At 41.3% G+C, this 26,254-nt stretch overlaps 1 protein-coding gene across 2 annotated transcripts in view; it reads right to left on the reverse strand.

The window, feature by feature from the left end:
- Positions 1-25,449, reverse strand: part of GATB (glutamyl-tRNA amidotransferase subunit B) — a 42,937-nt gene extending 17,488 nt beyond the window's left edge. For both annotated transcript variants that reach the window (XM_071556096.1, XM_071556095.1), the window contains exons 1-7: positions 25,284-25,449; positions 23,382-23,532; positions 9,377-9,490; positions 5,672-5,870; positions 4,561-4,683; positions 1,501-1,614; positions 360-444 (exon numbers count right to left, since the gene is read on the reverse strand). In XM_071556096.1, the coding sequence (XP_071412197.1) occupies positions 360-444; positions 1,501-1,614; positions 4,561-4,683; positions 5,672-5,870; positions 9,377-9,490; positions 23,382-23,532; positions 25,284-25,423 (926 nt within the window). In that variant the 5' untranslated portion in view covers positions 25,424-25,449. The remainder of the gene's footprint in view (positions 1-359; positions 445-1,500; positions 1,615-4,560; positions 4,684-5,671; positions 5,871-9,376; positions 9,491-23,381; positions 23,533-25,283) is intronic.
- Between the last annotated feature and the right edge of the window lie 805 nt (positions 25,450-26,254).

The following is a 26,254-nucleotide window of genomic DNA, read 5'->3' on the forward strand; positions in this document are numbered from 1 at the left end:
CTAAAATAAAAGCAAAACAAGATGTGGTAAGAGGTACATCACAGAATTAGTTTTATGGCAAAAACACAAACCAAAAAACTGCCTCATGAAGATCAGGAAAGCCTCTTAAAACCACTTCAAAGAATGTGTGCAAGTAAGAGGGCAGTCATTTCCACACCAATACTACTTGATGCAGCACACGGTTTGTTGTGAAAAAGCCTCAGTGTTCAATTACTTACCTGCGAAGAGACTGTGCTTGCCAACATTAGCTTGAGAAGACAAAAGCTGAGCAATACTGTATTACTCTCCTGATTATGTCACTAAGTACCTGTGGCACTCTGAAGTGGATATTCCCATGTTCCTCCAAAATAAAAACTCACCCAAGCTTGGAATCAAAGACTCTTGTTTCATTCAGAATTATTCCTCCATTTTCAAGTTCTTCAATTTGCCTCTGTATTTCATAGTCTGACAAATGAAAAAAGAGTACACTTGTTAAACTACACTGTTTGCTTTCATTCACTCCACTATTTCATTTTTCACTGCTATGCAATCATGCAATAGTTTATTGTTTTATCTTTAATGAAATCAACACCAGCAGTGATAGGCAGTATTATCAGTCACTGTCTCTCCTGTACTGTTTCTTTCTTTGCGTGTTTTCCTCATCTTTTTTAATTTCCATTGAATGGAAGCCATTTTCTCCCAGGCCTTGCAGCCAAGCCATACATTTCTAGTGACCTTGCAGTCACCCAGTTCAGTTTTCTTTTGGAGATGTAACAACCAGCTTTTCTCGCTCATAGCAAGCTGCATCTGAACTTCCCACACACCGCAGACCACACTCAGTGGAAAGCAATCATCTCCACTGGAGGACACAAACCACTGCTACCACATTTGGTACTAAACATGGTAGGCACTGACCCATCCGCTTCATTCTTCTGGAAGGCAGAAATTTTCCCTCTGAAAAAACCTGCAGATTAATATGGCTGCTATTCCCAGAGTACACCAAACTAAGATTTATTCTGTCAGGGGACAGCAAGAGTGGGGCTGCTCTATAAAGAGGGATAAGCCAGGAGCCAAGGGTGACCAGAGCCCAGGCAGTGCCCTCAGCCCCACCAATGTGAACAGTGTGGCCAGGGACACGTGCTACTAACTAAGGTCCACTGACAGTCTCAGCCAAGATGAGGGGATGAGCTGAGTCCAGGGTCCATTCAAGAAGTTTAATCAGTAGCAGCAGGAGTTAAGTCCTGAGATGGGTCTGGGAACAGGACTACAGAACAGGTCCAAGGTCCTTTAGAGGACAGGACTGAACACTGGTAAACCTATGACGTAGCAGCTCAGGCAAAGACTGAAGGCCCCAGCCTGAGCTTAAATGAGACTCTGGTACCCACGGGCATGGAAGAGACACCCAGGTGAAGCCAGTCAGGGCATTTATGGCAAATTCCCGCATTCAGGAGCCTGACATATTTTGTCTCAGACCAAATACAATATCTACAATGCTCTTGTAATGAAGCAACCACCATTTACCTACTGCTTTTGCCAGAAATCGTAGGCTATTGATATTCTTCAATTCAGTCCTCACTCCATACGGCTCTCCAGAGTGATGCACAGAAACATTGGCATCCACTCTCAGCTGACCCTCTGTAAAAGAAAATTTTATCAACAGAACAGTCTGCCCTGCACGCTAGAGTTAAGAACCCTGGCATGCATTAATAAACTGCATGGTATGTGCAGAGCATTAATTGCAGATTTCTCTGTGTTCAGAAAGGAGTAACAACCACTTCATCAAGCATTCTGCTATTTATTCCACCTCAAGGCACTGCCCTGAATCATTCAAAATATTTCTGACAATAATGCTTGGGTGTTTTTTTTATTTTTTTAAATCATTGCTCATAATTCCTCTCAGAAAACCGCCTGGTGCAGTGCAGTACAGATCCTCTAAGCCAAGCAGTGAAAAGAGCTTCTGATTCACAGCTCTTAAATAAAGGGCAGAATTAGACTAGCAAAGTGGTGGATTGTGAGCTTCCATTCCTCTCAAAGCAGCACAAAAATACCTTTTCGAAATTACAGTTTGATGGATAGATACTATTCTAGCATGGAACACAAGAACTTAAGGTTATGTTGAACAGATTTACTAAGGTGTTCTTGGAAATTTACAGCTCAAGGACAAAACATATGAAACAGGGGATTTTTTTTTTGTGATTTTCCTCCTCTCCTTCAAAAAACTGCTATTCTACCCCAAAAAAATATCCCTGGCTGCCAAAAGCTGAAACTGAATACAAAGTTTTATATAAAAGCATCCTGGACTTTGAGTCCAAAATGGACTAATGTCCTTAGAGATCTCTAGTGACTCAACCACAAGAAACTCATAATTTTATCTTTCTAAGTATTGTCCCTCTCAAGACATCCCTTCTGAGAAGAAAAAGCTTGCCACAGTTACCAACTGCTGGGAATAAACAAACAGTAGAGGTTGTGTTACATCCTTGGAATGTTAAGAAACAGTATTTTTCCCAAATTACACAGTGAACACCTGTAGCCTGTGTTTTTTTTTAATTTATTTTTTATTTCAAATACAACTAAAAAGAAATGAGCGCCTACTGTCTAGATAGAGTAGCATTATTAAAGAGAATGGAAAACAGCTCAGTAAAACCTGTGAAGATGGCTACAGCTTCAGAACCCACTGCAGTCAATAGATTGAAATTGAGCAGAGAGGCTTCGGTACAATTTGTAAAAGCAGGCTGGACGACAGCACACTAATTTCCTCTGTCTTCACAGAGTCTTGCCAAACATGCAAATGAAGGACAAAGGTGTTGAAATAATCCAACATCTCTTTCAAGAGAAGAGTTTTGCATGTGCTCCCTCTCTGGGGGGAAACGAGTGCTTGTTCCAAAAGAGGAATAGTCTTGTCCTGCCTTTGCTTCACTTTGAGACATGACCTGTTTCTACTTTTATGTAGGTGTCAATGTGACCAAAAAATAAAGTTAATCAGGCATAAGCAAAAGGAGAGCCAGGCTGCAAACGTTCTTAAAAAAGCATTTTTTCCTTTAAACCCAGCTTACTTTCCTTTCACTTTGCAATGAAATCATCTTTTCATCTGTTTGTTGTTAATGAAATGACACCTCATAAAACTGGACACTTGTCTTCACTGTACATGCAAGCAGAATGAACGTAAATTATGAGGATGCAAAGCCTTTATTTGAAAGAATGTAATTATGATGAGGGAAAACCACAGCAGAAATCCCCTAAAACCTTCACCTTGAAAAACAAATCCAAATACTTTTAAAGCCATCTATCCTGGAAGAAAAATATTTCCAATACTCCTATAAAGTCAAATCTCCTTGTGACAAAAGATATTGTAATGTAATTCCAATGGCAATCTTAGGGCCAAATTCAGTAGCTATATTTGTATATATGTACACCCACAGAAGCCCTTGAAGAAGCATGCAAACTGGCTGCTAAATATTGACAACTGTGCCTCATTTGACACGTGGGACACCACTGCGAGAAAAGATTCAGAGAAACAATGTCTAACAACTACTATTTCCCCCTGCTTTAAATTAAATTTGCATCACTAGTCAACATTTATTGGATGCCATTTATTGGGTGATACATGGACCGCTCTGACTCAATTCTCTAGGAAACATCCACTCGGTATAATGGACTGAATTTTTTGCCAGACAGTGAGGCCAACTATCACAGGCAAAAATACAGCTTACATTGTGAACACTAATAAGCAGCTGATAATTATGTGTGTGTGTAGAGGGGATGAATGCCTGAAACCATTCTTTCAGACTCTTAAGCAGAAGCCTGCTGTATGTGAGCTGTAACTGGGGGCTGATTGTAAATTTTAGTAACAGTAGGACTAAGGAAAAATGGCATGACCTGAATTTTCCAATTAATAGAAACACATGAGACAGAATCACCAGCCAGGAGGCTGAACGCAGGCTATGCTTCTGTTGTGAAAGCTGGGGCCTTAAAGTGTCAGAAAGAGCTGGTGCCAGAAGCAGGGGTTTCTACAAGAGGAAGCAGTCTCAGAAAGACAGGTGATCTTGGCTAAAATGAATCCCAGCACCCATGTTTGCGACATGCTGTTGTTTACTCCATCTCATCCAGGACACCAGCCCAAGTTTTACTTCCTACACCAATTTCATGACTCCCTGAGACCCAACACACAACTTAGAAAATGACCCATGCCCTCACTACTCTGTCCCTCAACTTCCATACTCTATAATTAATCCCTACTACAGATTTTCTATGCTGCAGTGCTGTGGCAAGCAAGATGGAAAGAGACAGGGACCAGCACCACAAAAACCCTAGAGACATTTCTTCCTGCCTAGGTTTATCCTGTAAAATTACTGTGTGAGGAAATAAAACATCCAGCACAGCAAAGCTCTGCAGACAAAGGCACGGCTATAAGGAGACCTGAAGCATGGCAGGCATTAGGACAGACTCCGAGGATTGTGAAAGCAGCTACCAAAGGCTATGCATTACAAGCAACCACAGAACAAAATAACTAGAAGCTGCAAAACTCCTGCAAATGCAGAGAATTGCTGGTGACAAGGGAATATGCTTTTCCCCCTTCAGTACCTGCCATGACTGCCTGGCTGCTCCCAAGTGTTTGAAGAATGAGCTGAAGCTCTCTGACTGCTGCAGCTGCTTCCTCCCCACAGCACATATCAGGCTCCATGACAACCTCCATAAGACCAACTCCTATCGGGGAAAGAGATGGGAGATTTTCAACAGCTTTTGATCTTGGCATATTAGACTGCAACTGGCTAAACACATGAGAGAACTTGGGCTTTTTTCAAAACAAACAACCAACCAACCACAGACCCCCATGTATTATTTAGTAACTGTCACTATGGGCCTAGCTGCAGATTGCTATAAAAACTTTTCCTATTTTCTTAAAGTAACAGACAAACTGCAGACAACCCTCCACCCCTTGACAATATGCAGATCAGACCATTCTGCTTCTGCCTTTTTCAAGAACTCTCATTTAAAGTCAATTGGATTCCAAATATAAATGTCTTTCTCTTAAACTAACTTTGGGACCGACAGAACTGTAAACAGATGTAGTCTAATTTTTAGCTTCAGGACGTAGCTTTCAAAGCATATGAGCAGCCACAGCCCTGAACTTCAAGGGACACCAGAGCACTGTGTCCCAGTTAGGCTTGGCTAGTCAGGTTGCTGCCCATGTTGTGTGCTAATCTGGATCTCTCCATTTACAATTTCTGAGTTAAAAGAGATCTACATTTTTTCAAAGCTAGTAATTAAAAGAAAAGTCTGCCTCATGCACTGACAATTCCAACACCTGCTCCTTCTATACACAAACTTGATTCACTAGGTCTGTGATATTTTACTTTTTTAACAAGACATACAGCACAAGAGTTTAAATAGCTGAGAGGCTCTATGTGAGTGCCACATACAGTTGTGAGCAAACTGGAGCCAACAGACTTCTTTCTAACTTGCTATTGCCAATTGCCATCAACCAACAGCAATGGGAAAGGTCCACTGGCCATTAAAAAAATCAAGTATTCGTCTGCTGCCAGTGTAATGATAATTTTGATGAATTTTTACTTGCAAAGAGAGAGACATACAGCTGTTTTTATTTTCTGACTGTTTGCTGTCACCCATTTACCTTTAACGACTCATCTTACACCAAAAGAAAGAGAAAAATAGGAAAATAATCTAAGCTTACCCGCCCTGTTCAAGTCCACAAGAGTCTGGCTCCTTGTGTCATCATGGAGACTTTTTCCACTGTCTTGCTCCAACTGAATTTGTTTAATCCTCACAGTTTTTGTCACCATCTGGCTCATTTTGTTGTTTATGCATAGACTGTATGACAGACTTCCATTCACTGCAATAGGAACTCTTTGCTGAGTGATTTGATAGCCAGCCTGTGAACAAAATTAGCTTTATACTCAAATGAAACATTCAGTTTTCAGAAAGAAGTGGCATGGCCAAGTGCAAATACTATTGATGAAAAACAAAGCTGAAAATGCAACATCTTCTACAGTGACCTATATAAGAGGACAGAACACATGCACATGCAAATTCAGAAGTTACTTTGCTTAGATGGAAAGGGAGCAAGCCACAAGATCAGTCTAGAATTCAACATAACCATACGAAGCTGGAGGTCTGAAAAAAGTAAGAGTACTCCTCAGTACAGGTAAGTATATGATACCATACTAATGCTGAAATAATCAGTAATCAACGGCACAATCTCTTGCCAAGGATGAAAAACTTCTCAGGTACTGCCCAGGTGCAGGAAATAGACTGGAAGAGGTTCTTTTATGCCTGTGGTTCTGATGCCTAAACCTGCAAAAGGCTTTCAAAACAGTATTAGTGGAGATAGACAAAGTAGTTCCTTTATGAGAAGCTTCCAGGTGCACAATAAAGGTACATGCACGCGTGTCAGCCAAATGTTGCAGTTTTTGTAACTTTCAGTAATTAACATTATTTGATGACTACAGCCAACCTGTGGCACCATTTTCTCCTGGTGCCCACCCTGAGAACTCCTCAGAACTGCCACGTGGAGCCCCTTCAAGGACTCTGAGCTACTCTCCTCTTTTGACTACAAAGCTATCTTATTGTCTCAGTTGGAGTTCTTGCAGGTGTTTTTCAAAACAGAGTGTCCTTGGTAATGTTTGTTTAAAAGAATTTCAGGAATGTGTGAAAAAACATTCAGCAACCTCCAAATGCCACCTAAAATGTAAGAGACTTAGGAAAACTTATTCAACTTCTATAACTCTACAGAAATCTATAAAATACACATTAAAATCCTTATGCATAAGTTCCATGATCATGTTAAATCTTCTTTGAAGTCAGTTACTTCCATCCCCAAGGCGGGAGTATCACTCATGCTCCCAACAGGCTGAAAATCCCTCTCTGTCTGTTCTGAACTGTACATTAGAAGGGAGGAAAGGAAAGAGGCGGGGCAGTGGAAATCAAGAAATGAGAAAACTCAATTTCATTAACACAGCAATTTAAAGACAGACACTGCACCCCACACACAGCTGATAAATGCTGCCTCAGGCCTGGGACTCCACTCAAAGGGGAAGCTGCTGGCCAGAAAAGGGGCTGCCAGTGACAAGGGAGTGGAATAACTGCAATGATGTAAAAATACAGGAGTGAATCACTGGCAGCTGAGGTGGGGTCACCGTCACTTCCCCCTCACCTGCTCACAGCACTAGTGGGGAGAATTAAAAAGACACCTCCCAGATACAAATTAACTGGGAGGAGCATCTGCATATTTTGCAGGGAAATGAACTTTAAAATGCAGAGATGGTGACAGGGCATTGGAATGGAGAACAGTGGTCTGCCCCTGTGAACACCCAATTTATATATAGGCAACAAAGTACACAACCTTCTAACCATAATGACTACAAGAAAAATAAAATAACTGGCTCTATGCAGCCTGTGCTAATCACACAGCCCTTCTCATCTCCTAAAACTTCTCATTAAAGTGATTTTTTAAAGCTTGAAATAGTAAGTGACAATTAATAACATGAATCCCATTTCCCAACCAAAGCCCCATTTTCACAAGTAACAATAATCCCATTGTCGAATGACCCTAAAAGCTGGATTTATCTGTTCTATACAGCTCATTAGCCTGAACTCTGCATCCCATTAAAGGGTTCCTAACTAGACTCTTCACTGTGAAATGCAGGTTGGGCCATTTATTGTCAGTGCTTAAACTGCAGAAGTCAGCCAGTAGAAAGCCAGAATTACATGTTTCAAGCTAATAAAATGTGTCAGCATCTCCCTGACCAAATTCCCACGCTTATCTGACTAGAGGATCCCGTAACTCATGTCTGCAGACAATGGCAGCCCACTTGGTGCCCACACCTTCCTCCATCTCACTGTTCTCCTCTTAAACACATGGATGAGGATTCTTTCCTATGACAAGTCATCCTTACAGCTTTTACACAGCAGACTGATAGTGGCAGACATCACAAGAATATGAGAGGTTGTTTTCAGTTTAACAGCACAAGCACCAAAGCTAGCCTGCAAACAAACCGGTGATGTTTTTGATGTTTCTTTATGATCTGAAAAGGAATTTTGAAAGTCATGTTTATTTTCTGCTATTTCGCTTTTTTCTCCTTCAGGTCTCGAAATGGGCTTTAAGATAGTTCTACAAGTTAAAAAAAAAGTACTGGTGATTCAAACTGCTGTGTTTGCATTTCACATTCCCAGCAGGTCAATACAGAGTCCCGAACAAAGGGCTCACAAATATTAGCAAAGCTATCCTCAGAAACCAAATAAGAACTACAAGCCACAATGTAGATGAAAATGGGACAGAAACTCCTAGATCCAGCTCTCCGGTGGACAACTGTAATATAATTCTCTTTCTAAGGTAGGGAGCAAATGTATTGTGCTTTGTGTAACTTCAAAATATTTCCAGTGCCTGCACAAGAGTAGGAAAGAAAAGTAATTTGGTTAATCATACAGCACCCTACATATTAATTTGGGACTTGACAAATCTCTCACTCTGCTTCTCTGGAATGTCTGGGACACCTCACCTAAAGAGAGAATAAACTAATATGCCTGATCTTTCTCAGATAAAATAAAATCACAATTTTTTCTTTTAATGCAGTTGTCAGATCTTCAACCCAAAACCAGAGAAAGCAAAACTAGTGTCCTCCCTTTGACAGATTAGTTATAAATGTAACATTCAGTACAAAGAAGCTGACAGAAAAAAACAGTTCAAAATTAGAAAGGTTTAATTTCATTAGAATAGAAAAAAAGGCTGCATCCTGTTGCAATAACAGAAGTCAAGTTCTTACATTATTTCAGCATTTCTACATCCATATCAAGTGAAACAAAACACTTTTGACTTCTGGTGACACCTTCTACCCAATATGAAAGCTACCAACAAACCATATTGCAAAGACTCAATTTCTCAGTTGTTTTTGTTTATATTTTTCATCCACTGGAAATATGAGTGAGGAAGCTTTGAAGGGAAATTAAGTATTTTTAGGTTCCTAAGTACAGGCAAAAAGACACTACTGTTTATACCACTGAACCTGTGTTTGTTATACATTCACTTTAAACGAAGGACTGTTATCAGACTGCTTTTACCCTCACAGACAATTAGTACTAACCACCAGGAATGGACAACTTAAGGGAAAAATGCAGCTCCAGCTCCCAATTCAATTACATTAAGCTCCTGGAATTGTACAGCTAAGCAAGGAGTCAGCAATCAGAGCAATCATATTCAATCAGTGAGCACCAGGGTACAGCTGCCTATTTCATCAGGGCACAGCTCAGCATCCTGCTGAGGTGAGCAGAGCACTCACTGCAAACAGAAGAAACATCTCTTCACTCATCCCCTACTGCTATTCGTACTCCAGACTCGTCCTTTCCTACAGCCACAGAGGGCCCAGCTACGCTCCATACTTACAGGCAGATCTGCATAGAAGTAGTGTTTTCTGTCAAACAAGGACTTCTTGTTTATGCTGCAGTTGAGTGCCAGGCCTGTCATCACTGCTGCTTCTACACATCTCCTGTTGAGAACCTAAGGAAACATGACACATGGTTTTGCTCAGATACTCAGTATGTAACAAATGTGTCTCCCACACACTCCCTTATAAGGAGCATATATTCAATTTCGCTTGCCTTCAGTCACCATTAGGTCTCTTTCCTTGTGTGGGTAGTTCTTATTCATCATTAAAGTTGTGGTAGCTATAAATCTGCAAAGCTTAAAGATGAAAAAACAAGCTGTTCAGTCATTTTGTCATACTACATAAGGAGGTGTTCACTGTTCTGGCTCGATACTTTTGCAAATGTTTCAGTGCTTTTGAATCTTTGAGGGTACAAGAGACAAATCACAGTAAGTGATAACTGACTTGTAACCAGCTGTCAGCTCCCAGTGAGAATGGACACACAGGGATTCACAATAGGGACTGCAGTGCAGTGCCATTTCAGTGAAACAGTTCAGAACACCCGTAACCACAGAACTACAGTGAATTCGTGAGTATCTACATAGAATACCATAGGTTTTAATACTTTGCTTGACTAGGATGAAATGAAGCATATTTCCATGCTTTGCTAAAACAGGACTCAAAAGGCATGAACTGATCCCATGGCTACAACTATACATATTTCCAGTACGCAGGTAACCCACTGGATTAAGGTTCTTGCAGAATGCTGTGATCTGAAGACCCAGCAAGGCCTTCACGAAGAAATAAAGAAGTTAAATGCAGTTTCTCACCATGGACCCATCACTATCAGCATTACCCCTGACATCTCCTCAGCAGGGTCAGGATCCAGAGGAGAAGGAAAATTTCGCTCCAAAAAGTACTGACAAAGTTACGTTTTGTTTGGATATGTTCTCATTAATTCACCAGTTCGTTTAACTAACATCAAATGGATGAAACCGAAAAGGAAAAAAAGACTGAGTTTGTCTTAGTGCAACTCTGCCATGCTCACACTTACAGCATTTTGAAACAGGAACAGAACTTTACCCATCCTGTTCTGCACTGTACAGCTGCCAAGCAGTCTATTTTCAGCAGGACTGTTAAAGGGACACATAATACAAAAGAATGTACATGACTTAATCTGCATTGACCAGAACATAAAACAAATAATGTTTCCTTCCATGTTTCTGGCAGTATTTACTTTTTACATTCTCCAACCTGAATTCTGAAAACAGTATTAGGTAGATGTACATTTCCCATCATCCCATGTCTTAAGCAAGAAAATGAATTTCTTTGCTTTCCTCATTAAGTATTTAACAAAATCAAAATAATAAGAAAGAATGTGAGAAACTCTTCATGTAACAGAAACTTAAAAATTGCTTATACAGAAATTAAATATTTAAGACATTTAACAAGGGAACTTTCAGATCTTTAGTGTAGCTAACTAGAACACATCATCTGTTCAGGCATATTTTACTTATTAAAAAATTTAAAAGACACATAAAGCAAATTCTAAATGAGAAAAAAGGAAGAACAATCTTCCTTTGAAATACTGATCCACAGCAAAATGAACACCATTAGTCCTGACTGTAACCTAAAGCAAAATTAGTAACTACGAAATATTAATTTATTTTAGTACATACTGCAGCTCCTTATATAGTAGGCGCTCCTGTCAACAATTAAACGCTTCCAGACAGTACAGATACTTTTTTTTTTTTACTGTTTAAGGAATTCTGTAGTGGTGCTAGTTAAATTGTTCATTGCTTAAAATATCTTTTTCTAAATACACAGGCAAATTTCCTCCTACTAAAACCTCCTGGCACAATCCTGCTCAGTTTTACAAATTAGTGAGGACCATGCCAGACAGTCCTTTAAAAACTGGTCACCAGAAACCCATCAAGGCTCCATAAGAACTGGTAAACTCAAAAGCACCACTGCTCCAAAGCAGTGAACCACTACCTTGCTACAACTCCTGATGGTGCAGGCACTGCAATCAGTGAACAAGACAAACCCCAACCCGTCAGAGCTTCACAGCACACTCTTCAAACACAGCTCGAGATTAGCTCATGATGACACTGCAGCTACTGCCTTTGACCACTTGCTCTTCAATTTTTGCTTCAACCAGGGTAGACTGTATGTAACTCACTGTCCTAAGAGATAACACTGTTTTGAGGAGAAGGAAATAATTCCCATATATGTACCACTTATACCAGAGAAAACCTTTTGCACTACTGCTGATGAACCATTTTGGTGGCTCTAGGGAAAAATGTGCAAAAAATGTGAAGTATTGATTATTTTTTATGTAGTATTACTAAGCATTTAGATGATTCTAATGTGTGTGTCCCCAGTGTACTTGATCACCCTAGCCAAGTCATTGTATATGCACCACTACTCATTCAACTTCCTGTGCTACTCCTTTATCAGTCTCTGTGTGATTGAAGGCATTGCAGATATTTTCCACTATGGCATACTGAGATGTCTGCCATGCCAATCTGCTTCCTCTGCCCTGTGTGACTTTAAAAAGGAAAAAACCCCAACCAGATGACTGTCTACTTCAAAACTTACCTGTCTAATACTGCTTCCTTTCTGAAGTGACTGCTACTACCCATTCCAGTGATCAAGGCTGTGATCACAAAGCAGAATTGTTTAGGCAAACTACCGCTTTTCCCTCAAACAAGCCCTGCTTTTCAAATAATCTGCAGAGATAAACATCAATTCAGTATGTGAAACTTGCCATACTAATGACCTAGAATAAGTCCTCCAGCTTGTTTATGCAGTAAGCTGTTATTAAGTTGACATCTTTGACTAGCACCAAAGATTTAAATTACTGGCTTGAACTGACAAGCTGCCTGTCTGGTATGTTAGCAAAGTGCTGGCCTTGAAAGCAAGCTGTGTAGTTCCTGCAAGAGCTATGGACAAAACAGAAGAGTCCACAAAGGCTTCTTCAGCTTCTTCTAAAATGGAAGTATTCCCCCTAGTATTTAAGAAAATTCCAGAGACCTATCACAAAAGGAAATGCAAATTGTTTGTATTGGAAAATCATGAAAAATCTTAACAATGGCATCCCAACACCAGCACCATTTCCCACTAGCTACCCTATCCTGCTAGAGTACCGCAGTAACTGAGCGCTAAAGGAATGGAAGAACAGTCCAACCAAGACAGCTCTTTATGGTACTTGGCTCTTCTCTACATCCAGTTCACAAGTGGAAAGACTCCTTTTAAAAATTTATCATCTTTCTTTGCCAGTTCAGTTTAGTCAAGACCTTGGTTTTAAATACAAGACTACTCAATATCTACACAAAACTATACACAATACCTTCAATGGCATAAATTCCCACCAAAAGCGATTTTCTAACAGCATTTTCTTTACCAAGAGGTTTACTCCTTATATTACACATTAAAGAAAGTTGGAACCCATTTAGGTGAACATACACGTTTCTGTATTTAGTAAATTACCATTTTTACATTTTAAAGATGGTGGGTGTGCAGCTTCTTGTTTTGCTAATGAGTATTATATAGGATAACTGGGAGGGAAAAAAGAAGAAGCATCTAGATGTCTCTGCAGAAAAAGTTTATTTTTGCTACCTTCTACAAAAAATAAGGGAGAGGCATTAAATATACTTAATGTTGTAACTTTACCTTTTCAGTCTGGTACCAAAGCTGTATGCTGTTATACAAACATTATAATTATTGCTGACTTTGTTGGCTTGTGGAGATGCAGCACACATTGATTCAAGTAATACCTTAAAACCATGCAGTTCTGACATCAAGAAGTATGCAGCTCCCAAACACATTACTTCATGTGTACTCAGAACAGGAGGACACACTTTATCAAAGCTGAAGAGCTAGCCTGAAAGCTTGTATCACAAGGCTTGGACCTGGAGGAAGTCCAGTGGCAGTGATGACCAGAAAAATTCAGTGGAAGTAGGGAGAAATGCTGATCCCTGGGAGCAAGAAAAATGGGAAGGTAACACTAGATAAAAAGGTATTTAAATAATGACAGACTTACAGGCTTCTCAACCCACACAGAGCTGCTAAAAGAAACAGAAGAGGAAAAATGCTTTCAGACTACTGTGTGGGCAAAGTGTTCAATGGTCTCAATAGAACTAATCTGTTTTCTGGGGTGGTAGAAAAGCAGCCAATGCAGCGGCATTGCCCTAAACCACTGATCTTCATACCTCAGATCCCAGCAGCAGCAGCTGCAGCAAAGTTCTACCATGAAGAACCAGTTCCAACCAGAACAATCCACAAAGACAGGACAATGCAATGATGATACAACAGTTCATGATATCCAAAACCAAACACTGTGCTGCTGTTCCCATAAAGGAATCCAGTCTCTCTCTAACCTCCATGCCTTCCCTGTTGACAGCAGTCTTCTGCATCTACTCCATGGCTTTTTTTGACATGCCATAAGGATGCTCCCTCTCTTATGCCAGCTGAAATTTAAACCATTGGTAATGCTCTCTGATCCAGGGGAAGTCAAACACAGGAAGATCCAGCGAATACATTTCACTGCTGCTGGAGGAAAGGGACTGAACAATGGCTAACACATAAGTTACAGAACATGATCAAATACAGTGTCAACAAGAGCTTTGAAGTGAACCTTCTCAGATCTTTTCTTTTTCTACACTGAGCTCCACAAAAAAGGTTAAAAGAGGCTTTTAAACATGAGTAACATCTGTCTTCTTCAATGCAACAGAGATAATGCTTAACTTCTTAAATGGAGACAATTGAGAGCATTTAGCACAGAACAAGTTGTAAACCAACCCCTGATCTATTTATCCTTGCAGATGATATTTTGCTGTAGGCCTGCAGGTAGTTTTCTGAATTGTAATGAATTCTGACCTTTGATACATGTTGACTGTCATGATTTCTACATTTTTGCTATCTGCCCACTGCTCCTTCTTGGAATCTCTGTGTATCTGAGAGCCCATGCTAAACTCCCCACCTTTGCTCCAACTACCTCATTCCTTTTTTCTCAAACTGCTGCCTCCTGAAACAAGCTTACTTGTTCCTCAGAGAAGTAGCCATCCTTCCCTGTAGGCTGACCCATTCTTTAAAGAGACCACAACATACCAATTGGAGTACACCAGAAGTGGCCTTTCACACATAGATACAAGAATTCACTAATTCCTCCTCTGTTTCTTTTGGCAACTCCCCGTGGGTTGAGAAGCCTGTAAATCTTACAAAGAGCCACTAAGAAAGCAAACTAAAATTATTTGCTTTTAAAAAGTATGTTCTGGAACAGCAGAATCAACAGAGACTTAATTTCCTCTAAATAACATCCCTGGTTTGTTTCACTTCTAAACTCTCACCTCCATGATTCCTTCACCTTCTCCTCATTTCATCAAACATCCCAAAATGGGTATCAAGTGTCACAAATACCTGAAAAGCAGCAGCCCAGAGAAAGCTGAGATCAGCGGGGAGACTCAATCAGTAATTTCCTCTTCATATGCTTGCTAAAACATTCACAAAAAGCCTCTACAAGCCTAAAAGTTTTTGGAGGTAAATTTGGCTGACCTTGTCAGCAAAACGGCAAAACTAGTGTTTCTGTATACAAAACAATGGTCACAGTAGGAAAATCTGCATATGCAACTAATAAATACCACTTGCAGAAGTTTACATAACCCTCTCAAAATCAAATACAGTCATGTGGCAAGGTGACTGATAATCAGAGAGAACACAAAGAAATTAATTTCACCCCAGGAATCAATTACAGCCTAATTGCAGCAAGGTAAGTTTTAAACGAAATACATAAACCTGACAGTGCTGCAACATTATACACAAGACAGTTAACTATGAAAAGAACAGAGACCTAGTCTACAATTATCTGTCATTACTGTGGGACAATGCTTCCCTAAATACCTTTCAATGAAAAAATCTTCAAAGAAAAAAATTGTTAAGAAGAAGAATGGAGAAGCAAGATGTTAGTTTGCAAAGTTAAAACACTGAGAAATTGGTGGAACTTGAAATTTTTGCTTATGGGAGCACTTCTTACATACACATATACACAATATACCACCTTGGATTTCCTCAAAGGGAGTCACATGGAATAAGACTGCTTGTCTATATATAGTGAGAAAATGAAATCAAATCAAACATTTAAGGATGCCAGAGCATGTATAGTAACTTATAACACAAGTAATGGAAATTTGTACCAACAAATCCCCTCACAGGTACAACTTTAAGATATTCCCAACCCACTGAGAAAAGCTACTGCAAAAAGGTAATGTGTGTTTCAGCAGCAATTTCTGACTGAATTCTGAAAGAGGGGACATGGGTATGTGTAGTTGCCATGTAATGGTTGTGCTGTCCAAAAGTATCAGAGCTGGCCTCGCATCTGCAGTAACACTGTGTGAAAGAACAGAAGCGATACTGCAAACCCCTGCTCCCCACTATGAAGCAGAAAGATACCTGTGCAAAGCAAGAGGTAAAGCAATAAAAAAACCAACACAAAAGGAGGTAAGAGAAAATACCTAGACAGTATCACTGAAGCACTGAAGGATCTACTGAAATAGGTGATAGCAAGATGTTTTATCAACTCAAAGCCATTCTAACTGGCAAGTTTACATCAGCCAGAGGGACCTGTTAAGGGTGAACAGGAAAGCCCACAAGAACAAGAAACAGAGAGCTCAACAGTTACTGAGGTTCTAAGAAGACGAAGACTTACAAGAATTGTTAGCCTTGCCAAAAAGATTAAAACACCCAGAATGAGTGTCAGCAGTGCTCACAAATACGTGAGACACAGCAAAAAAAAAAGAGAAAACATTACAGGGGACTCTTTCAAAGCTTGAGAGAAGAACAAATACTTCAAAGCACAAGAGCAGAGACATCTCCACAAAAAACTGGCTTACAGTTAAGTATGAACTAAAGTTGAGCCAAGCAACTGCAGTAACTGAGGAAGTATGACACTTCTCAGAGTGCAGCGAGGGAATTGAGTTGCACAGGTAAACCCCAGGCTGTGAATGATCCTATGAGGCGCAAAGAAATAGAATGAGGAACAACCCGCACCATAATGCAGTCCTGAAAGTCACCTGAAGCCAGCCTCCCTCATCTTTCAAAGACCTTCTGACCAGCACAACAGCTTTGAACTGATTAATAGCTTGAAATCATGCAGGTAGGCTTTAATCTATCATGAACTCAGAAATTAAAGGATCTATGAACTCCAAAGGCATCCTCAGGGAGCAATGGTTTGAAAGCCTATTTCATTCCCCTAGGGTTTTTTTCTAAATTAGTGGGATTTCCTTTATAGAGGCTTCCTGGAACTGCAAGTCCAGCAAGCTGGACCTGTGTGAGCAACAAAAGACTCTTAATCACTGATGATACAATGCATTGCAAACCCAAATACTATCAGTAAAGAAAGACTGCAACAGAAAAGTACCATCAATTTCTAAGAAAATAGCCTCCTTTTCCCCTAAATAAAATTACTGCAGTTTTACTGAAATAAGCAATGAGCAGTTTAAGTGAACCTAGACGTAAATAAATGATTTAAAACAAGCACGAATTCACTTTTTTCATCAGGCTTGCCATTATTTTATTTTTAGAGGAGAGCAACAACTTAGGCATCACATGGTTTCAAAGAAAAGAAGAAAACTTATATAATGGAAGCTAAACCAACATGCATACAACAATTAGAAGATTGTCCAGTTCCCCATGAAAAGTGCATGCAATTGAAACAGTAGTTAACAACAGTCAAGCTAAGAAGAAATTTTTTTTTCAAAATAAAGTAGTGAAATAAGGGAGTAAATCCACATGCATGCCAGCAGGAATGCCAAAACAAAACTAAAATCACATGTTGGTAAAGCAGCTGTTGCAATCTCCAGATTTAACAGGCAGACAAAGAATATCAAAAAATCTAGCTTCAAACTGTAAAGTATAAATTCTAGTCTCAAATCCTGGTTCTGTTCCAGTCTGAATAGCCGACAGATCCACCAAAATCTCACACAAACCTCTCTGCAAATGCATCAGATAAATCCTGTATATTGTGATGAATTTTACATGTTATTAAAGCCTGATAATCTGTCACCCAAAACATCTGGAAAAACACTGTGTATCTGCCACTGCCAAGAACAGATGGATGCAGTGTCATTGTAGGAAACACCCTTTACAACCCCAGACTAGGTACTGTCCCTGCCAGGTCCCTGGGCAGCCCTCTCACCCGCACAGCACCGCAGGCCATGGAGAGCAGCAGCACAGCACACGCTGCAATAGTTTTGATCCAGGCCTTCCCTAGTACCCAGGTATAACTAGGGAAAGGCCCATTGCCCAGGTATTCCACATTTGTTTTTTTTCTCCTTCCACGTGACAAGGAAGTATAACTAAGAGAGAGATAGGAAGTTGCTGCTCTGCTTCTCTGGCGAAAGGTGGGAGCAGGGAGTTTGCTGTTGCGGTCCCTTGTCAGAGCCACGCAGGAGATCAGAGAGAGAACGTGAGAGGAGTTGGCCTTTCTTTGAGGGTTGTTGGTAGGATTGTGCTGTACTGGTTTGTTTAGGGGGTGGGTGAGGGTGTCTGTACATATTTGTTCTGTTTTGTCCCTCTGCTGTTTTCCCCTTCCCTTTCCCTTTTCTTTTTCCCCTGGGAGTTTCCCATTGTGTGTGCAGATTGTATATATATAATTGTAAACATTTGGAAATGTACATATGTACTCTGATTTAATTCAATGTCTTTCAAGTTTTTTCCCCCCTTCGGTTTTTCCCCCCTGCCCCGACTTTGAGGAGCGGAGGGAGAAGGAGGGGCAGCTTGTGACTGGGAAGCCAAATCAAAACCTAGACACACACACGCGCTCTCAGCTACTGCACAGTGCTGTGCTGACACGCGTCACCCTTGGGGAAGCCCAAGTCTGGAGTTCAAGTTCCCAGGGGTGCAATGCCAGAAGGAACAGGGGCTAATAGTTGCTCTAGTACCATTCTCTTCCATGAAAATGCATATCCACTTGCCCAATTGTCATTATACAAGTGAGAGAAGACAAAAAGACAGGACCAAAATGCATCCCTCTATACTGTTTGCAGAAGAAAAATGAAAGGAGTTAAAACCAAGAAGATATGAAAATATCAGGACAAGACAGCAGCAATGAGTGAGTTGTTGAGCCCTAGAACATGTCCAGTGGAACAGGAAAAAATTACATATTCAGATAAAACCATGCATCTCACATGATACTCTACAAGAGTGTTCAGCACAGATCATGCTGTTTGCTTGGAGGTCAGAAGGTATTTATCTTTTCTTCATTAAAAAAAGCTTGATCATTACTAGATGTTTCTGAAAACTCATAAAAAAGAATAAAACAGATGCTGTTCATACTGTGAAGAAAATGAAATTCAAATGCATAAGAAGGTATCAAAAAATTCAAAATACTTAAGACTGTAGGGCTAATATTCATTCAAATCTTATTACTTGAAACCTTGGTTATGTAAATCCTAGATTATTTCTTTGTACACTTGCCTACAAAGGTCTGCCTACAATAGGATCATGTCTTCACTTCAGACATGCAGGAGACATACGTAAAACGTGCAACAAAGACTAACAGAGACAAAAAGTTTTCAGCTTTTAGCTACTAGATCTACTATCTTATTTCTGTGGCTGAGCTATAATTAACCTTTAGTCAGCCACCTCAATCATGAGAATAGATAATCATGGATTCTCTTTCTGTGAGCCCAGTCTTAGCTTTAAAAAGCTTTATAAAGACTCTCGGAATTTTCAAAGAGGCTAAATTAGATTGGGAGTGCAACAATCTTAATGGATCCTCACAAGAATTTTAGTTCAGTCTGCAGGTGTGGTGCACTATTTGCAACCATGTACAGTACAGTAATTCCCTTATAAAAAGTCTTCTGAAGATTCCAAGCTTAGATAATTTCCAAGTCCATTCACAAGGTAAAAAAATCAGGTCTTTGCACATTTTGTTACCTGAAATGTAATGTATGTAAGTCTGATGTAATCTCAAAGAAAGGAGAGCCTTACAGTAATTTGAGTAAGATCCTGTCTGGTCTGGTGTTGAGGGGCTTCATCACTAGAGCATAAAAAGTGTGCTGAGTAGCATGGGGTTTGTCATCCGGACTTGCTATTTCCAAATCCAGTTTTTTAATCAAAGATTTTCCACATCAGTCAGTCTCAATTGGCCAGTTTTACTTCAGTGCCCAGCAAGATCATGGAGCAGATGGAAATGATGCTAAGGCACATGGAAAATAATGAGGTGATTGGTGACAGACATGACTTCACTAAGGGAAAATTGTGCCTGACAAATCTGCTGGCCTTCTACAAAAGGGTTACAGTGTTGGTCGATAAGGAGAGAAACTGACATAATCTACTTGGACTTGTCCAAAGCATGTGACACTGTCCCACATGACATCCTTGTCTCTAAATTTTAAAGATACAGATTTTGCAGATGGACCACTGAATGGGCAAGGAATTAACTGGATGGTCACACTCAAAGAGCTGCAGTCAACAGTGTGATGTCCAAGTGGAGACCAGTGGTGTTCTTCAGGGCTCAGTATTGGGACCGGTGCTGTTTAATGTCTTTGTTGGTGACATGGACAGTGGGATCAAGTGCTCCCTCAGCAAGTTCACTGGCATCACCAGGCTGTGTGGTTCAGTCGACAGGCTGGAGAGAAGGGAAGCCATCCAGAGTGACCTGGACAGGCTGGAGAGGTGGGGCTGTGCAAACCTCATGACATTCAACAAGGCAAAGTGCCCGATCAGGGCACTCCCAAGCACCAATACAGGCTGGATGGAGAATGGATTGAGGGCAGAGAAAGTATTAAGAATAGCCCTGAGAAGGACGTGGGGATCTTTATTGAAGAGAAGCAGAACATGAGCCAGTAATGTGCATCTGCAGCTCAGAAAGCCAACCCTGTCTGGGGCTACACCAAAAGCAGCATGCCAGCAGGTCAAGGAGTTGATTTTCCCCCTCTACTTCACTCTTGTGAGACTCTGCCTGGAGTACTGTATCTGGCTCCAGCACCTCCAACACAAGAAGGATGTGGATTTGTTGGAGCAATCCCAGAGAAGGGCCATGGATGATCAGAGGGCTGGAGCAGCTCTGCTACATGGAGAGGCTGAGAGAGTTGGGGTGGTTCAGCCTGGAGAACAGAAGGCTCCAGGGAGACCTTGCAGTAGCTGTCCAGTACCTAAAGGGGGCCTACAAGAGAGCTGGAAATAGACTTTACAAGGACCTGTGTAATGATAGGACATGCCTTAATATTGACAGAGGGCAGGTTTAGACTAGATGTCAGGAAGAAATTCTTTACTGTGAGGGTGTTGAGGCACTGACACAGCTGTGTCAGCTGTGGATGCCCCATCCCTGGGAGTGTTCAAGGGCAGGTTGGATGGGGCTTTGAGCAACCTGGTCTAGTGGAAAATGTCCCTGTCCATGGCAGGGGGGCTGGAATGAGATGACCTCTTCCACTTAAACTATCCTATGAGTCTACAGTTCTATAGTATTTTTTTCTGTCTCATGCCAAATAGGAATGCACCTGTATAGCTCTTCCTGCTTTCAGCTGTCTCTAAAAGGCACTTTATGAGTGCAGCACAGTGAAATGGTCACACTAACACTGTGATGGTCCTCCCAAGGCCTACTTGCAGCAGAAGCATAAAATAAGCTGTATTAACATTACAGGAAGCAAACATAAAGAGGAAAGATGGAGGACAGCTAAATACATTCTTCTAATTTTACCCCTCCTGTGCAGAGCACAGCAAAGGCTCACACCTACACTCATCAGTGACCCAGAAACATAATGCAGCCAGAAAAGCTTCCCCTAGAACCACCATTTCTGGTCCCATCATGAGGTGGCAAATACCAGCACAGTTGTCTATAACAACCATCTGGTGGTCACACAGTAAATTTAATCCCTGTGACAATGAAAACTGTCCCTGTAGTTCTCAGTTTAAAACAGCAATTATTCTCTGCTAGGGAAAGCACAACTGCTGCATAGAAACTTTACTCCTTTTTGTTTTATATTTCTCAACAAAACAGAGTTCAAAGGAAAGGCCAAATATTTACCTTTCAAGTAGTTTAATTAAGCAATAACCTAATAACATTTATTAAAATGGTTTCTGTTGGTTTGGTTTTGGTTATTTTACAAATACTTTGAATTTTCATAATGAATTTTCCATCTTTCAAAATTCCTCAAAATCCAATTCTGCTTCAGATACTACTGCCATGTACAAATTCACACACAGAAAACAAGCCCAACTGATTGCAGAACAAACATGTCTCTGACATTCATTCCTGTGCAGCAAGTACAACAGGAAAATAAAGTTATGATTACTGACTGGATTTTTGTATCACATTCTAACATGCAGGAACATGTATTTCATAACATTCACTTTCAACTCTATTTTCACCAGTACTACAGTAATAAAAATATTTCTTTGTATAGATAAAAAAGCTGATAGAACTTAGCATAGCATCACTACTTTTAAACTCAGGTGCAGTTCTATTCCCTATCAAAGCCCACATGTACTGGGGTCTTCTCAAAAAGGACACACCAAGCCCCATTTCAAGCCTCATTTTAAAACACTTTAACAGAGAAAATAGACACACACATACACATAAGCCTTAATAGTAATGTATCAAAAAATTAAACTCATTTTTGTTCACTCAAGAACAGTTTTTCTCCCTGACTAAAGATAAGCATTAGACAATTTAAGAGGACTTCTGTGCACTAACAGAAGGTTAAGTAGAAGGTCTAAAACCAGAATATTGAACGCTTTTATATTTTGTGACTACCTAACCTAGCTCTGCCCCCAAATGAAAGGAACTCATTTTCTGTCTTTAAGTCTAACTAGATCCTTCAAAAACCAAGCGATTGCATAAGATGCCCATTATCTCTGCAAAGTTTTCAGAATTTTCATATAGTTAGGTCTACACCTCAGCCCTGAATTGCCACTGCGAGCAGAGTGAATTGCATCAGCATCTAAACTTCACTTCTTTAGTTTTCAATACCTTTGCAAATACAGAATGAATATATCAAATCATTTCCCTTTTTAAGGATCACATGACATAAATTGAGATCCTAGAAATTCAGGCTTAAGTTAATTCTCAATTTCAGAATAATATTTGAGGCTGTTTTATGGTGATGAAAAGCTTTCACTAGATTAAAAAATAGGTTCCTGCAACTGGAATTCAAACCTCCACTCTAATGCATATACTCAGTGAAACACTTCTGCATCAAATAATTAGATCCCATTAGTCTCTGCATGCTTGTTGCATGTGGCAATGATAAACCTATTCAATATTTATTTTCACTGTATAGCAAGAGCTTATGTTATACCTTTTTAACCATTATTTTTATATTAAACTTGTTAAATTCTCAGAGAATTCTACGGCAGTACTGTCATAGCCATTACAGTTATAATTAAGCTGTGAATTCAAACACTTATGTTTGCACTAATAAGCCTCATTGCTAAGTGCTAGCCAGCTATTCTGACCTATTATTCCACAATGTCTCACAGAGATTACTTTTTTTTTAATAATTGCATTGCTCTGAAAATAGGAATGGTTGACAGTTTCCTAAATTGGAGACTTTCTACTTAGGAAGCCAAGTACCTCCATAGTGAGACATTCCAAATGGCAAATGACAGCTACATAAACAAACATATGGCAAAGTAACATCAAATGGCCACTCAGAAACCTAAGATGTTCTTCTCTCACAGGGCTTTAAGCATCTCTCATATTTAAGGAATTTCCTGTGTGGCATACTAACCAAATACACCCCTCTGCCCTCAGAGAAATACCGCGATTCATTCAGTAGGTTCAAGAGACACTCCTAATTTTTTTCCTTTGCAGAGGATATCAAGTATCTGTGGCAATAACTAGAGAGCAAGGAAATTTAAAGGAAACAGTACTAGGCCTCTCGTGTTATCAAACAACCACAAATTAGACAAATAGGTAAAAGCAGCTCCAAAGTCAAATCTTGGGAAGAATAAAATATTACAAACACATGCAGAGTTGTCTGACATTAATCTCAACATAAATGAAATTGTAGCATAACTTACTGGTAAAGTTCCTGGTAAAGAGGCATCAAAGAAAGATACCAAAGAGTTAGGAGGTGCTGCAAACTGGACTTGGGAACCAGAGAAAAGTTTTGAGTTGGAACTGATCTGTGCATGAACTTCCAGACCCACAACTGGTACCCATGGAGCAAGACTGAAAAGGAAAGGAGAGAAGGGAAAAACTATTTAAATTATGCTAAAACCCATGAACACCTAGAAATAGAAGAATTAAGAACTCCTCATTCATTAACAAACATTAAAATGGAACTGCAAAAATATCCTAAATGATGTTGCAAATACATGTCCAGTGTAATGAAAAAAGTTGTGCTGCAGCACTGGAGAACTGACAACATACATGGGGGGACTATATAGCAAAGGACATTGACCATATGCAGAAAAAAATTTAACAAAAAAAGAAATGTAATGGTTTGAAACGTTTAATTTTTCCTTACGTGAGAAATGTTGGAGAAATTAATGAGGCACACTTGCATGCTGGATGAACCCTAATTTGGTGCCTCAAGAAAATCACAAAATCATCATAAATATGAATTACTTCTCAGGTAGTTTGATAAATCTCCAACAGACAGGTGGCATAATAAATTATGTATTCTTTGCCAGCTAGTCCCTTGCATGCTGGGAAAGGTGGCTCTCCAGAGCAGTGTATTAGCATAAATATTAGTAATCTGGTAATAGAGAGATCATCATTTCAACTAGAGAGCTACTGTTCTCTGAACGAACTTCACAGAATAAAGCTTCTCCATATCATCTAAAAAGTAATTGCAATTCTCACATTCATAACCTTTATATGGACAAGAGAAAAAGGTCACCTTTACAGTATGAATTGCTTGACAGTTTTTGTAAGTAATTATCTGTCCTTGTATAAATGAAGTGGCACAAATAGTATTTCAGTGATGAAATCACATTTCTATGGCAGAATACTTCAGCAGCTTGAGTACCCAGATAGCTATAGGAGATAAGCTATGGAAAAACAGCAAACAAATATATCAAGTACACTGTTCCTTCCAAAGTTGAACATAATACATTGCCAGGATTTTAGTTCTCCGTCTGCCCAACAGCTGAGGACATCCCTACAAACACCAAACTAGTGATGTAGGTGACACTTATATTGCTGCTTCAAGAACAGTATTATCATAAAAGATTATATCATATCAGGTGTTTGAAGGAGCTAATACTTTCTTTTGTTTTACTGAAACATACTAGTTTCTTAGTATTTTCAATTATTTATAACAATGTCTCAAGGTCTGAGGAAAAACGTGGGATTTTGTTTCCTGCACTCTTCAGATGCATCTCTATACCAGGCTTTGCTGAATCAGTGTTGGCTACACTCAGAGAAAAAGGTAGGTGCATCAGCCAGCCTTCGAGCTCTACTAACACCACCGATGAAGCTGCAGCTTCTGGCCACGTTTGTCCCAGGGCTGGATTTATCAGTATCCCTAAAGCATCAGCAACGCGCTCCTGCCGCTGCCTGCGCAGCTCTCTCGAGGTGATCAGTTGTGCAGAGGGAAACCTGCCGCTCACACGAACAGAACTCGGTCATGCTGTGACCTCAGTTGCGTTGGGAATGAGACGCTCTGCTCCGGGCAGGCTGCCCACGCCTCGCAATGCTGCCCTGGAAGAGCAAGGCTGCTCCGCACCCGCAGAGCGCTCCAGCCCTCGCCGGGGCGAGCGGGCGCGGCGTTGGCACACGCGGCTGCTCCCGCTGCCCGGGCTCTCCCCCCGGCACTGCCGCGCACCGTCCTGCGGCTCTGGGAGGGCTGCGGGAAAGCCCCCAGGCCGCCGTGCCCGAGCTCCGACCCCCGCCCGGCGCCCACCCTGCGGCCCCGCCCCGGGGGCGGGATGCCCCGGGGACCGCCACCCCCGCCCGCCGCTCTGCCGGCACCGTACCCGCTGTGCCCCGCCGGTACCGCCCCGCCTCTGGCGCTACAGGCGGCGGCCCGCTGGGCGCGGGGGGCCGCGCAGGGCCCGGGCCGCCGCCATGCCCGGCGCCAGGCCCCGGCACAGCCCCGCGCCGCCGTGCCCGCCATGGCCCCGCAGCGCCCGCCGGGAAGCGCAGCGGCCGCACTACAGCTCCCGGCAGGCCGCGCGCCGCGCCCGGGCTGCCGCGCTGCGTTCCCTGCCCGCTGGGGCCGGGGCCGGCCTACGTTGGCTGTTGTGCGGGATGTGTGTGGTTCCCCTCGGGGTACCCCCTGTGCGAAACCAGCCGCTGCGCCACAGCTGGCGGCTTGTGAGCCGTGGGTACCGAGGGACCGCCCGGCTGAAGGCTCGGGTGCTCGTCCGCTGCCCCGCGGGCCTGGCGGGATTACACGGCGATACACAACCTGCTGCCCAGGCCGCACGCGAACAGCTGCCATGTGTACGCAGATACGTGTCACAAACTGTAGAAGCAGTGACCTCCCATCTCAGGCCACGGGCTTTGGGGCCTGAGTGGAAGTGGCCATTGGCTGTGTCACCTCTGCTCTGTGTCACGCACTGCCCACAGCAGTCGGTCAGGCACAGACACGAGTGGCGCTGAGTCCCTCCAGCAGAGGACAGTGGTGCACACAAGCACTTGGCAGCATCTTCCAACCTCTGCGCCCTCCTGTCTGCCCAAACTCCAATACAAGATGCTGAATGGTTCAGAATCATGTAGAAGTTAATTTATCCAAATAAGAAAATGTTTGATAATGGATGCTCCGTTACTGGGCTCACCATTTATTGGGGTTACCCTTATCCTGAGTAAGAGGGCAGCGTGAATGACAGTCAGAATTGTTCAGGCACAGCAGGCATCAGAAGGCTTTGATCAGAAGGCTTACAAGACTTTATTCAAGATAGTTTCACAGACAGTTTCCTCATAGCTCATAGTAGTTAGTAGTAGT

This window comes from Pithys albifrons, chromosome 5 (genome assembly GCF_047495875.1).
Source record: "Pithys albifrons albifrons isolate INPA30051 chromosome 5, PitAlb_v1, whole genome shotgun sequence".
Lineage (NCBI taxonomy): Eukaryota > Metazoa > Chordata > Aves > Passeriformes > Thamnophilidae > Pithys > Pithys albifrons.